Source organism: Pseudorasbora parva, chromosome 6 (genome assembly GCF_024679245.1).
Source record: "Pseudorasbora parva isolate DD20220531a chromosome 6, ASM2467924v1, whole genome shotgun sequence".
Taxonomy (NCBI): domain Eukaryota; kingdom Metazoa; phylum Chordata; class Actinopteri; order Cypriniformes; family Gobionidae; genus Pseudorasbora; species Pseudorasbora parva.
Window position 1 is genome coordinate 21,168,022 of NC_090177.1, and position 14,373 is coordinate 21,182,394.

General features: G+C 40.0%; 1 protein-coding gene across 1 annotated transcript; it reads left to right on the forward strand.

Annotated features, from left to right (window-relative positions):
* Positions 1-9,539: 9,539 nt before the first annotated feature.
* fitm2 (fat storage inducing transmembrane protein 2) lies at positions 9,540-12,228 on the forward strand. Its single transcript, XM_067446145.1, has 2 exons — positions 9,540-9,752; positions 9,988-12,228. The coding sequence occupies exons 1-2, from the start codon at positions 9,580-9,582 to the stop codon at positions 10,565-10,567; spliced, it is 753 nt and encodes a 250-aa protein (XP_067302246.1). The 5' UTR covers positions 9,540-9,579; the 3' UTR covers positions 10,568-12,228.
* The last annotated feature ends 2,145 nt before the right edge of the window (positions 12,229-14,373 follow it).

Below are 14,373 nucleotides of genomic sequence, written 5' to 3' on the forward strand. Positions count from 1 at the left end.
AGCAAGAGCTTGTTAAGGTTTTGACCTTGAAATTGAAACGAGCAATTAAACACAACCCTGTTCTTTCCATTGTGTCGGACCAGGTGATGGGGTATGTACCATGTGTTGGTTGAGGATGTTTCTGCACTTTCTTCCACCTTGACTGCATAACCTGCCCGCTCTAGTTTCTGAATCTCCTCAGTGTAGGCAGCTGCTTGCTCTAGATCTTTGGCCAGCCTTTTCTCCATGGCTCGCAGATGAGGGAGAACAGCATTTTTGGGGGCCTTGAGGTCTGGCATGTTCTTAATGCGCAACAGTGGGGTTGCGTAGCGCTTAATGCCATCCACCTCTACTCTCTCTGTCTTGCTCTCCAAAATTTCCACTGCTTCCTGGTCATGTCTGGATCTCGTGCTCATCTTTTCACTTTGCCAGGGAAGCACGTCTATCTGCCAGAGTCTCTCCACTTGTTTAAGAAGATCCGTTTCTGGAGGTGCCATTGAGGTGAAAAGACACTGTTGTTCAGTGATCTCCTGTTGCAGATGTTGTACAGGGCCCTGCAAAGTCCAGCCGAGACGAGTCTTGATGGCTGCTGGTCCCCCTGGAGGCCCTAAGCGGATTGGTTCGACTGCTGTAATGAGGTGGGGGTAGTCGGATCCGATGAGCAGTACAGGGCGCACTGCCTCTAAATGGCTCAAAGGAAGCCCTCTGAGGTGATGGTATTTCTCCCTTAAAGTCTTAACTGGGTGTGAATGTTCAGCAAGACTCAGCTGCTGGGCTGTGAATGCACCCTTTATGTGATAAAGTTTGCGGGGCTGTGACAGGGGGGAGATGTGAAATGACACTGCGGCGCCAGTGAGCATTTGTAATTCCTGCCTAATTGTCCGAAGGGGAAGATCTTCTGGCTGACCTTTTAGGCCCAGCTGTTGGGCAGCATTATGCAGAAGGATAGTCCTCTCTGATCCATCATCCAATATGGCATAAGCCTTCATCTTGTGTGCCCCATTTCGGAGAATGACTTTGACGATCTTCAGGAGAACCTTTCGGCTGGAAGGAGGCTTACGAATGAGAAGTATCTCGTTCATAGTATTCAGGAGGCAGGCATTAGCTGAAGTGCCTTCATGTGGGGGAGGCTTTGGGATGACTGCACTTTTGAAATTGATGCCATGAAGGACCAGTAGGTGGCGGCCGTTACACTGTTTGCAACGCATTTTCAGATTGCACTCTGAAACCTGATGATTCCTCCCACAACGCCAGCATCTGTTGCAGTCCTTTATCCAGTTTAGTTTCTGCTCAACTGTAAGCTGCTTAAAGTTGTTGCAATTGTTAAGGGAGTGTTTATGATGGTCACAGTAAGGGCAGTATGGAGTTGAAGTAGGTTTGTCGGTGGACGAAGTCATTTTTGTCGGTGGAGGTGCTTTATCTGTGCCAAACAGGATGGTGGCACCTTTAGCGAAGGGCTTAGTGTCTCTGATCACATCTCGTGTTCGTACTGGATATCCACGACGACTGGCGCCTACAAACCTTGATGTGTCCTCCTGCACTTGAATTTCGTACTCTAGCCAATCTGACAGATCAAAAAGGGTAGGAATTGGCACTTGGTGAGGATGTGCAAAGCGTCGAAAACTTGACCGAAGGTCATGTGGCAGTTTTTCTAGGAGCCTGGAGACATGAGAGCCACACTGCAACTCAAAGGTGCCTTTCCTTCCTAGTTGCTCTAGCATACCAACAAGGGAACGAACTCTGAGGGCGAAAAGTCGGAAAGCTTTAATGTCCCCACTGGCTATGTTTGGACCATCCATGAGCTCTGCTATACGTTGCAATGCGAGCTGATGAGGCTGACCATATTGCTGATCCAGTGCTGCCATGGTCCTGGTGAATGTTTGTTGTGAATGACTGTAAGAATCAGCGATAAGCAGGGCCTCCTCTAGTTTAAGGTGGTCAGTGAGTATTTGGAATTTAAACCTCTCTGTGGCAGTTGCAGGGAGAATGTTCTCCAGGGCTATCTTGAGCCGTGAGAATTCCCTAGGGTTCGGATGTACAAAGTCTGGAATTGTGGGGGTCGGACCACGGTACATCTGCGCTAGCTCAGGAGGGACTGGGCTGGATGCTCTGCATGGCAAGTAAGAGCGTTGGGCAGATTCTGGCTCATATGATGCATAACGATTTTGTCTGTAGGGCTCCTCAACTCTGGAGTAATAAGTATTTTCCTCCCTTGTAGCACCCCATTTGGCATGTTCAGAGTGTGACATATGGTGGGGAGGATGTTGCTTTGCTCTGGGTACTGCTATTGGATCTAGAAAAGACTCAGCACAGTGCCTGGGCTGATCTGACTCAATAGGCCTGAATCGTGATGCTGGCACTGGTGCAAAGCTCTTATCACTCTGTTGTGTTCTCAGAAAACTGCGTGGCGCAGGTTTAGGTCGAGTAGGGGGGACAGGAGGAGAAGACTGTACTACAGGCTGTCGCTGCTCCAGTTGGATCTGTAGCTGTTGCATCTGTCGTTTCAACTGAGAAAGTTCTTGTGAATACTGATCTGTTGACTGTTGAAACGTGTCCCTTTCGTGCTGCATCGTCTGCAAAGTCTGTATCAGATTATCATGGGCAAGGCGTAGATCCCTATTCTCACGCTGGAGTATGCTGGTTTCCCATGGTTCATCTTCAGACCACTGTTGAGGACTTTCAAGCTCTTTGCGCAGTAGTGATGGTTGAGTGGTACCAGCTGCACCTTCCTCTGGTTCTGGGCTAGGAGGCACTGTAGGATGAAACTGAGATTGTGGTGACATGGGTTCAGGAAACAGTCTTGGGAGAGTGAAGCCGCTGAGGTCATATTCTTCATATCGCGCGGGGAGGGCTGTCTTCCTCCTGACACGCACGACCGGCTCATCTTCCCCATACTGTGACATTTTCTGTAGTAAATCTGGCTCCGGCTCGAAGGACCATGTAAAAAGGATGGCTATTAGAAGCTCTCCTGATGTGAATTTGCCGGTTGATAACAGACCCACTACAGAGCGTCCGGTGAGAGACGTTTAACACAGAAGATCAGGTGTACGGGAATAACCCATTTATTGTCACCACAACTCAGTACATCGAATAAATTCTTCTTTGCATGTGTGTGTGGTTTTCTACAATTGAAAGATAAAAGAGAAGTAAGTACAAAGTTAACAATGACAAATAACAGCAATCCCAATAAATGGGAACAGTAATCTCCACAAGGAATGTTTAAATACAATGGTTAATACAGTAAATAGTAAGAATGAAATGTGCCATTATATAGGAAAATAAACCGTTACAAATTACTGATATAGTGCAGTTGAAATTCGACACCTTTTAGCGCTGAATGCTGAATACAGAGACAGAGCCGCTCTGTCTAGCTTATTAGTGCGCATGCGCTTACAGAGTGCTCTAACTCTTGGAAATGAGCGATATATACATATTAAATAAACCATATGATAAATAAATGGCACAGAATATGTCTTTGCTACATGACAATGATATATGTGAGGAAACTGGTATGTAAATATACACACGAACATCTTTACACGTTCGCAGATCGCATTTGTCACTCGCATACATTAACTTGTACACACTCGAGGCAATCGAACCGGTCCTCAACGGAGTAAGAAACAATATCTCTATATCTATATATATACATAAACAGACTGCTACTTACTTTGCAGGCACGCACACAACTTTAGCAAATATAAATCGCTACAGTACAGCTCGCATCCCTTTGCATCACTGATCGATCTGACTCAACTTAGTGGGCGGGTGCACAACTCTGCACGTTCTGTTCTGAGCGCTGATTGGCTCGCTGGATGGATGATGTGACAGATGATGCGATTTGGCATACTAATATATATATCAATATAACCTTCCTGGTGGCCTTTTTTACAACTATTTATCAGTACTACAACTAGAACATAATCTATACACAATATTGTTCATACATTAAGACTAGCGAATACGCATTATAAATTAACCCAGAGATCGGTATGAATGACATTACCATAACGATCCACCATCCAGTACGTATTGGATCAGATCCAGCAACGTCATCATGCCTTCTGCAGATGAAGGCTAGCCAGTCTTCGCTGCCCCACTCAGGCGAGCTGTTCAGGTTAAGAGGCGAAACACCGAGATACCCCTCGCTGCAGACTGTAGCGCGCTGACGTCACGAATATACGTCACGTATATTACGTATCGCATATCTTTAAAAGGCATGCGCCATAACGTGGTGACTGCGCATGCGTGTACTATTTGCGTTATGCGGTGATGTCACGTGTTTTGATGTCTTGTTTGACGTCCCACGTGTTTAAAATGCATGAGAAAACTTGACATAATAGGTTGATAAAATGTTAAAAACGCTAAAGTAATAATAAAAAACAGCAAAACGGAGTACACATATCCTTGGTTTTGGCCATGCCACCTGAGGTAAAACAATATAATTATAAGGAATTACAGAGTATACTTTGTAATGGCTGTGTATTTTATTTAAACTAAGTGTAGTTTAGATTACAACTCTTTATTGTCCACGCAGGTGGAAATTCATCTTCAGCCTCACAAAAATTATTAATTTGAATTCCTAATTCAATACAGCAAACACACTAAGAAACTTGAAAGAATTACATGCCCCATGCATTACAAACGTATAAACTAATTACGCTAAGACCATAAATAAGTAATATCACTAAATAAATAAATAACCACCCTTAGTAACAATGTACATAGATCGTTAATTGTATAAAATCATGGCAGATGGTATAAATGTGTTATTTTCACATTATGTTGTAGCCTACATTGTTCTTCTTTATTTTTGTGTATTATATTTTTTTGGACAGTTTCTGTTGCATTGACAATACTGCATGTAAAACATTTATGCCAATAAAGTAGTTTGATGTTAAACTGACTACATACAGTACATTTTCAGTGTCTATATCCCATATTATACATACCAACTTTTTAAAAAATTTCAAACTCATAAGAGTGACAACTTTCTTTTATTTCAAAACAAAGCAGACCTCTCTTTTATCATTATAATTACAGAATTATGTACACATACAGATGATCACACACACATATACAAACATTATAATTTTTTATATCGCATACACACGAAACAATCCATTCAAATCTACTCAGAAATTTCCCTCCATCATTAAAAAAACATTCAACCCGAGCAAAAGCCCTCATCCTCGTTATCTGGATGAAATCACCTCAGGACTCGCCCTCCGCCATCAGGAGCAGACCCGGTGGGCAGTCCTTCGATAGTGCAGTGCAAGCACAGTGTCAATGAGCAGGGCACCCCAAACTCTTGTTTGTGTTCTGTGGAAAATGCACACCAGTTCTAGACACTGTAGCGACTCAGGCGAATCAAACACACAATCGCCAGTTACATTTAACAAATATGCTTTGAAAGTTGTGCTGATGGACAGACCTTCCCCCAACACAACAGCTACCCTGGAAACCATCTGATAAGATGTTTTACGACCGGAAAGAATGTGGAGAAAGTCTTATACACAAAGAGCTTAAGACACAGAGCTTTTGCCTCAAATTATAGACAAACCATCTATAGATGAACATGCACCCCAGGACATTATATGTAAACACATAATTGTTTTGTAAAATGTTTCTTCTGTATGGTATTTTGCATCTTTTTGTCTGTGTCTTAACAAAGTACTAGTTCAGATAACCTCATATATGTCATGTCTCCTATCAAATTAATGCTCACTTCACGACTTACACTTCCATGTATATCACTTATTCAGAAAATGCAGTGTGTGTTTGTTGCATTAATTATAGTATGAAGAACTCAGAGACCCACTGAGTCCAACTTTTAAACAAAGAGCTATAAATCCTGCTGAGGAATTTCCTGCCGGGAAACCCCAACACTCTCATTGGTTAAGTCTAACCCTGGAGGGTGGGACTACGGCCAGACCATAAAAGGAGGACCTCGGATGCCCTCCTTCCCTCTTACACTCCCCTCTCTCTCTTCTCTCTCTGGCTGAACCAACACGTCATCGGGGCTGGCACTTAAGCCATGCCACCAATGCAGGCCCTCCAAGCAGGCCTCATCTCTTCCAAAAATCTTCTCTTCTACAATCCGATCTTCAAGAACACGAAGCATCGCTAAAGCAAACAGCCGCTTCCCTCCCAACCTCGGAAAGGACCGCCGGACCGCCGGACCGCCGGACCGCCGGACACGCAGACACACATGCACACAAGCGAGAAGCCAAAACGAAACCAAAAAGAATGCAAGTATTCTATTTCTTACTGCTGTAAAGAGGGTGTGTTATTCTCCCGTTGGGATAAATTAACTCCGTGAAGGTCGTATTTGGTTGAATTGAAGGAAAGTTGTTGCTTACCCTCCCCCACTCTCTTTGTCTCTCTCTCTCACTCTCTTTGTCTCTCTCTCTCTCTTTTATCTCTCTCTAACTTCAGTCTATTCAGTATTCTCGTTTATGTATTCTTTCGTTAATATCTATATTTCTACTCTCTTGATGCATATTTAGTATGTACTTTCTGTGTGAATTGTAGTGTTATTTTTAGTCTGTGTTTATTAAACCTTCAAAAGACATTTAATGAGTTGAATCTGTTATTCTGCCACATACACGAAGTCAATGAAACTTGCGATCTAAACGTTACCTAACTGCTTATGCTACTATGTTAGTAAAGTAAACTGTATGACCATTTGAAATATTGAACTTATCCTGATCAGTAAAGTTAATGTTTCTCATGCGCTCGTAAAGCAGTAATCCATTATTGAGAATTGATTTGAAAAGTCTATAACTAATTTGCAGGACAAACTTAGTAGGATAATTTCAAGCAATTTCATAAAGGGTTACTTGTATTTAATTAAACAATTTTCCCTATCGGAAAATTTTAATACGTAATGAACAACTGGCAAATCATATTCATAAATTCATGAATATTGAATATTAAATCCCTTTTGAGTTAATTATTCCCCGAGACATTAAACTCATTAGTCGTTGTTGTTACAACACCTAATTTAGACAAAATATAGCACAGACAATGTTGAATAATTTTTAAGAAAGGCATTAACATGGTACAGGGTCATACCAGGACAATATTTTAAAATGCATTATTGGAAGAAGTTAGACAAAGATATGCTTGAGTGTTATTGGTGTTATTGGCAAACTTTAGATTGAGAAAGCCTAGCCTGAAAGTTTCAAATATTTTCAACAGCTATGAAGTTTGAAGATTCAGTAGTTCAAAGTAGTTTTCAAACTGAAAGTTTACAGTCTATCAGAAACAAAAACATGATAAATAGATAGACACAGACAGACACATTACAGACTGGCATGACATGCAGACAGACACATTACAGACAGACACATTACAGACTGGCATGACATGCAGACAGACAGACATTACAGACAGACACATTACAGACTGGCATGACATGCAGACAGACAGACAGACACATTACAGACTGGCATGACATGCAGACAGACACATTACGGCATGACATGCAGACAGACAGACAGACTGGCATGACATGCAGACAGACAGACAGACAGACATTACAGACAGACACATTACAGACTGGCATGACATGCAGACATTACAGACTGGCATGACATGCAGGCAGACAGACATTACAGACATTACAGACAGACACATTACAATCTGGCATGACATGCAGACAGACACATTACAGATTGGCATGACATGCAGGCAGATAGCCATTACAGACAGACACATTACAGACATATATATATATATATATATATATATATATATATATATATATATATATATATATATATATATATATATATATATATATATACACACAATTTATTTTACCAAAAAAAAAAAAAAGTAACATAACCTACAGTACATACAGGAACATAACTTTGTCTGATCATGTCTGCAAAAAAAGTGTTGTTCCTCAGTAGTTTTCACAAGTGTCTAAAGTTTTTTTTAACCAAGATCAATTTACTGAAGTTACGAAATGACATATGAATACGAATTCTTGAAATTGATCATATAAAGTGAGTTTATAATTAAAATAATAACAAATATCATCTATCAAAGCTGAGAAAACCAACCTATTTCAAAGGAAAGGTTTAATTACTCATTGACAGATATTTGATTTGTTTTCAACATAGATTCCCATAATTTTATTCATTCTTTTGAGACTCCAATTTACATTTGCATTCCATGTAAATGCATCTCTGTTTAAAGATGTTTAAATATCTATTTGGAAAAACAAGACAAAAATTAGGATTTTTTATTTATTTTTTTGCAATGTATGCAATAATCAATGACATGACTTCATTAATTTAAGTCTTTCTGCTCTATTTTAAGACATCTTCAAAGCATTGATTTGTTTAGAGGCACGTACATGTTAAACATTAATAAATTAAACATTTATGACGCTTTATATGGCATCCCTAACAATTAAAAGCTGTTAACACAAACACACAATTGTTAAAAACAACATAAATACACTGCTTATTGACTTACTGCCATGGAATCCATACCTTTCGAGCGAACGCTAACATCATCCTCAGGTGATTGAAGTTGAAAATGAATATACGCGCATGCGCGAATACACAAAGTGACATCATCGGCGCGCATGCGTATTAAATACCGACGAAACGTCACATTGCGCATGCGCACTAACAACTACGTGACGCAATATTCGTGACGTCACCGCGCTACAGTCTGCAGCGAGGAGTATTTGGAAACACCTGAGACCCCGAGATCCCTGCTGATGATGCGGAAGGGTCCCAAAAATGTGGATGCTCCAAGGAATACCATCTCTGAAGACAATCTGCCTGAGGTAAACCCCGCCCTCCTATGCTCAAAGAAATGTCTAAATAAATAAATGCAGAAATAAATAAATGTATAAATAAATAAATGCAGAAGTAAATAAATAAATATAAAAATAAATAAATACATGTAGAAAGGAATAAATGTGGAAATAAAAAATAGAAATGAATGAATGTAGAAATAAATAAAATAATAAATAAATATATATATGGAAATAAATAAATACATATATATATATGGAAATAAATGTATAAATAATTAATTGCTTTTTTGCTTTTCTATGCATATTTATTTATTTATTTATGCTTTTTTAACTTTTTTTTGTACATTTAGGTATGTATTAGTTATGTATTATGTATTTATTTATTCTTAATATTGGCAGCTTTGACATTCCATAGACCGTGTAGTGTAAATTATTATGGTGATGAACACTGCTAAAAGCAATCCAACTTCACAAACCTGAAAAACCTGAGTTTGCTCAATATAACCGCAAAATTACATGGGTTAAAACCTAAACCGGCTTTGGGCAACATGCTACCCGACTGAAATAACAACAACTAGTAGAGCAGCGTACGTTTCGCTAATGCATATTAATCAAAAAGCGTATACGTGTTTGATAACCTTCCTATCGCGGACGACTGACACTTGGATATTAATTGGTTATGGTGACGTTACTTAGTAGTGCTCCAATGACGAATGCGTGCTTATGAATATTAATTAGCAATCCGTAACCATAGTAGGATTCGTAGTAGTATGATTTCAGTTTCCGCATTCAAACACACATACAGCACATAGAACAACATGGCTGCAGTAGGCAGCTTAGTGAACAGTTTGGCTTGTTTCTGGAGACAACCATGTACCCGTGCTTATTTACCGCACTTGTTCTTTTGTATTTCGTTTATAGGATCGGTTTTGAAAATGATGGACATCGTGCCGGAGAGCTATTTCAGTAGCAGTAGAAATATATTAAATTTGTGAGTACTTGTCTATGGTAGCTAACAGTTACCTCACCCAGCTATAACTCATTGAAACACTGTAAAACTTAATAATTTTACTAGAAATGTGTTCGTTTTTAGACATTTATATGAATATGCAATATAAAGCAATATATACAATAATAAAAGCAACGCATGTCATTGACAACTTAATATGACATTGATGGTTGGCTCAAAGTCATTTAATCTTTTCACTTCACTTTTTTACTTTCAGATATTTTGTGAAAGTTTCTTGGGGATGGACCATTGTTTTGCTTCTGCCTTTCATCCTTTACTCCAACTCTTACAACAAAAAACGCACATTTGTGTTGAAGCGGCTTGCGTCACTACTGGTAGCAACATTAATTTGGTACACCTGCACTGAGACTTTTTTCTACATTGAAGACATTACGGGTTCATGTTATCAGTCAGAAAACATGCAAGTCATAGATGATAAGATTACCACAAAAGCTATGTGCAAGAAGGCTGGATTCATCTGGGATGGATTTGACATATCTGGACACTCCTTCATCTTGACATACTCTTCTCTTGTGATTGTGGAGGAAATGGTGCCCATGTTACACATAACTGGTGTTTACAGAAGCTCTCCTCTTGATTGTCTTTATATAGCACTTAATGCTATTGTAGCCATCTGGATATGGATGTTCGGATGCACTTCGGTGTATTTCCATAATATTATTGACAAGATTCTAGGGACCTTGTGTGGGATATTAGGGTGGTACGTGACCTATGTTGTTTGGTACCCATTTCCCTTTTCTCCAGGTCTCCCTTCACAGCAGAAACAACATGCTTAGAGTGAGAGCTAAATAATACAAAGTGCACTACAACAAGTTTTACATACCTGCACTGCTTTTTGTTATGTGAGATCTATGATGGGTTAGCCATCCATGTGGGGCAGAAGGCAGCTGGTGTTCCTAAAATGACAATCTGTAATCTGAGAAGTCCCATCTGAACCTTATTGTTGCCTTCTAAAGTTTTGTGGCTTTATACAGAGCTAGAATAGTAAACCTGACAGTAAATTTAGCTTACTTTAGTCTGCTGCTATCTCCTGTAATCGACCTGCAATCTTCAGCTAAGCTGCCTTTTAACAGTAAATATTAGACTTTGTACCCCAGAAACAAATATTTTTATGGAGGTTCTTTTTTTCTTTTGTTTTGGAGGTCAGCGAATTACAGCGCAATGCATTGTTATATAGTTTAATTGTGTTTTCATGGACCATTTTATGTTTTCTACCTGAAGGCCAAACTGTTGTTCATTTAAGTGTGCCACTGTTAGATTCATCATTCGCAGTTGTTGTCATTCCTCATATCACTGAATGTTAAAAGTCTGATCAGTTTATTACAAGAAAACAGACACTGCCTGTTCTTGGAAACCTAAAACAATCCAAAATGTACTTTTGAAAATTATAAGTATTTGGTGACTGGATTGTTGTTTGAGTGATATTTTATTTGAGTGCCCCTGTTATAATTTAGTCTCTACAACAGGTTTACATGCATCAAAGGTTAAAAAAAACACTTTATTTTTCTCATTATATACATTGCACATCACATTTTTCTATGATTTTCAAACGAACGACTGGGTGGCTGAATCGGTTTCTCTAACAGGTGGGTGTGTTTGATCAGGGTTGGAACTAAACTATGCAGGGCGTTGGTCCTCCAGGGCAAGATTTGAATAGCATTGCCCTAAATCCTACCTTTCCGTGAGCCTACTCTGCTCTGATTGGTCAGACCACCCTGTCTTTTGTGATTGGTCTACCGCCCACAGCGTGAATCGGATGGTTTCAGAACCTGCCATTACCTTATCTGAACTTGAGCACCGTCTGGAGGCTTCCTAAAGCTGGATCAGATCCAAAACGCACTGGATGGTGGATTGTTATGGCGACGTCATACCGATCTCTGGGTTAACTTATAATGCGTATGCGCTGGTCTTAAGTGACATGTATGATCAATATTGTATATAGATGATGTTCTAACCTGTGTAGTTTTATTACTGATAAATAGTATTAAGTAATTATCGATGAATAAATCATCTTTTCATAAATGTGATTCTTAAATTATCCTAGTTTCGCTGTACATGCATGCAAAGTACATGCAGTTAAAACATTTATATATTCTGGTCATATTTGCTGTTGAGTGGAAGGAAAAATTATTCAAGTAATCGTATCTGTAATGTTAATCCTCAAGGTAGGCTACAATGCAATGCAACACAATCTGTAAAGAGCTTAAAATACAAAACGTGTCCTGATGGCGTGAGCATGTTATTAATCATTATTTTTGCGCGAGCGGTTTGAGTATTTACATAGACAGTAAAAGAAATGGACACAGCGACCCCATTGACGTCAACGGCGAAAGAATGAAGTCAACCTAGGGGCACTCACTTCCTGATGGCTGAGCGAACTGCGCAGGCTCAGACTGAGCTTGACGACGTAGATGTGACGTGAGCCTCCTGTCTGACAGCTGTGAGTCTTCTAGTAGTTGTGGAAAGTGAAATGTGAATCACGTTGTTTAAATATTTTCTCCCGTTGCTTTTGGCTCACTATGGGCTTCTCCCCATTCTTCCCCCTTGACTTTATCAGACTAGTCTCCAGGACATGTCTCCACGTCCCCCCGACTGTCTCATAGACAGTAAAAGATTGCCTGCGAGCGTCTCCTCAGGTCTATACGGTAATTTCTCATCTGTGCGACAGGGTCGCGTTGGTTATGACGCAATCATTAGCTTATTTTTACAAAAACAGCTTCTGCGGGGCGATAGTGTAAGATACAAGGTAATGGAGCCTTTTATACATTGTCATGTTTCTTTAGAAATAAACAATGGACAAATGGAGTCTTTAAACGTCTCAGATGTAAAGTTATTCACTGTCAAAGTGACTCAAAAATGAATGGGAGTCAATGGGATGCTAACAGCAGGTGATGGCTTGGTTAGCAATGGCAGCCCCTAGGGGTGGAACGCTTTCCGAGCGCTAGATTACCCCCTCGACACGACAAAGTATAAAAGCCTCCATTACCTTGTATCTTACACTATCGCCCCGCAGAAGCTGTTTTTGTAAAAATAGGCTAACGATTGCGTCATAACCAACGCGACCCTGTCGCACAGTTGAGAAATTACCGTATAGACCTGAGGAGACGCTCGCAGGCAATCTTTTACTGTCTATGAGACAGTCGGGGGGACGTGGAGACATAAAGTCTGATAAAGTCAAGGGGGAAGAATGGGGAGAAGCCCATAGAGAGCCAAAAGCAACGGGAGAAAATATTTAAACAACGTGATTCAGCTTTCGCTTTCCACAACTACTAGAAGACCTACAACTGTCAGACAGGAGGCTCACGTCACAACTACGTTGTCAAGCTCAGTCTGAGCCGGCGCAGTTCGCTCAGCCATCAGGAAGTGAGTGCCCCTAGGTTGACTTCATTATTTCGCCGTTGACGTCAATGGGATCGCTCGGTCCATTTCTTTTACTGTCTATGGCTGCAGCGAGGAATTCTTGGAGAAGCTCAGCGATTAAAGACAGTAACGATGACATTGTTTTTACCATATCAAAACGAGTGTGAGTCCAATGAAACATTGGAAGAACTAGTTATTCAACTTGAACGTGGCAACTATAAAAGTGCATAGTTAGCCCTGCCCTATTGTGAATGAATGATGTAACAAATGTTTGTAAAAACAAATCTTGCTCCATCCTTTATCTTTACTCAAAGTAGATAGACAATCTACATTAATATAGACACAGCTTTAGCTAATAGTGGCCCACAGCTGTTTGACAGAAATATTTCAGTAAGACGGTAATAATGTGAGTTAGCCAGAAACTTACACAATATATTGTTAGGGGATAACAGTTTATGACCCAAGACCAATTGTGATGAATGAGGACCAAGTCAGGAGTGCAATTTATTAAAGAAAAATGACTGCAGAATAGTTTGCGGTTTAAATCAGTAGGCCGTGCTCCCTCTCTGAGCTCAGATCTCCTACATACAATTTCTCAACTTTTACTGTATACTATTTTCAAGGTGTAGCCACGTCATTACTGCAGGTTGAATGATTCTGATTGTCTTAGAGAAAATAGATAGTCATGGTAAATTTCCACACATTGTCAGTTAATCAGATGCAAGTGTTTATAGATCACTTGTTGGCGGTTTCACCTTCCGGTTCTGAAGCAGGCGCCAGCTTGTCCAAGACAACATACTGTCACTCTCCCTAGGATGCCCGTTGTACACCTACTGATCTGTAACTGTTCTCCAAGGTTGGAGTTTGTTGAGCTCCATTTCCAAGTTTCCCAAAACATACTAATAACATGTGCTTTCTCTTAGTAAGAGGTAGAGACAGTATTCACCATAATTCTTTAGTGTTTCAGTAAAAGGAAATAATATAATATAAAATGAAGAAAATATTCAAACAAAATGAAAGACAAATCCATATTTCATCTCTGGAAGCCGCTATAAGGGCTAAGTGAGCAATCACTGATACCGCACTCCTGGCATGTTGATGTGTGATACCTCCAAAATCCAAACACATGACAACATGTTTTGCTATGTGTTTAGCGACACGTCACATGTCCCTATCAGACCCTCAGTCGCTCCTCAGAGACCAAATACAAACTTTAAAAAAC

Coding starts and splice junctions, on each gene's coding strand:
- fitm2 (XM_067446145.1), top strand. CDS start 9,580: ATGGCTGCAGTAGGCAGCTTAGTGAACAGTTTGGCTTGTTTCTGGAGA. Junction 9,753..9,987: donor AGTAGAAATATATTAAATTT/GTGAGTACTTGT, acceptor TTTTACTTTCAG/ATATTTTGTGAAAGTTTCTT.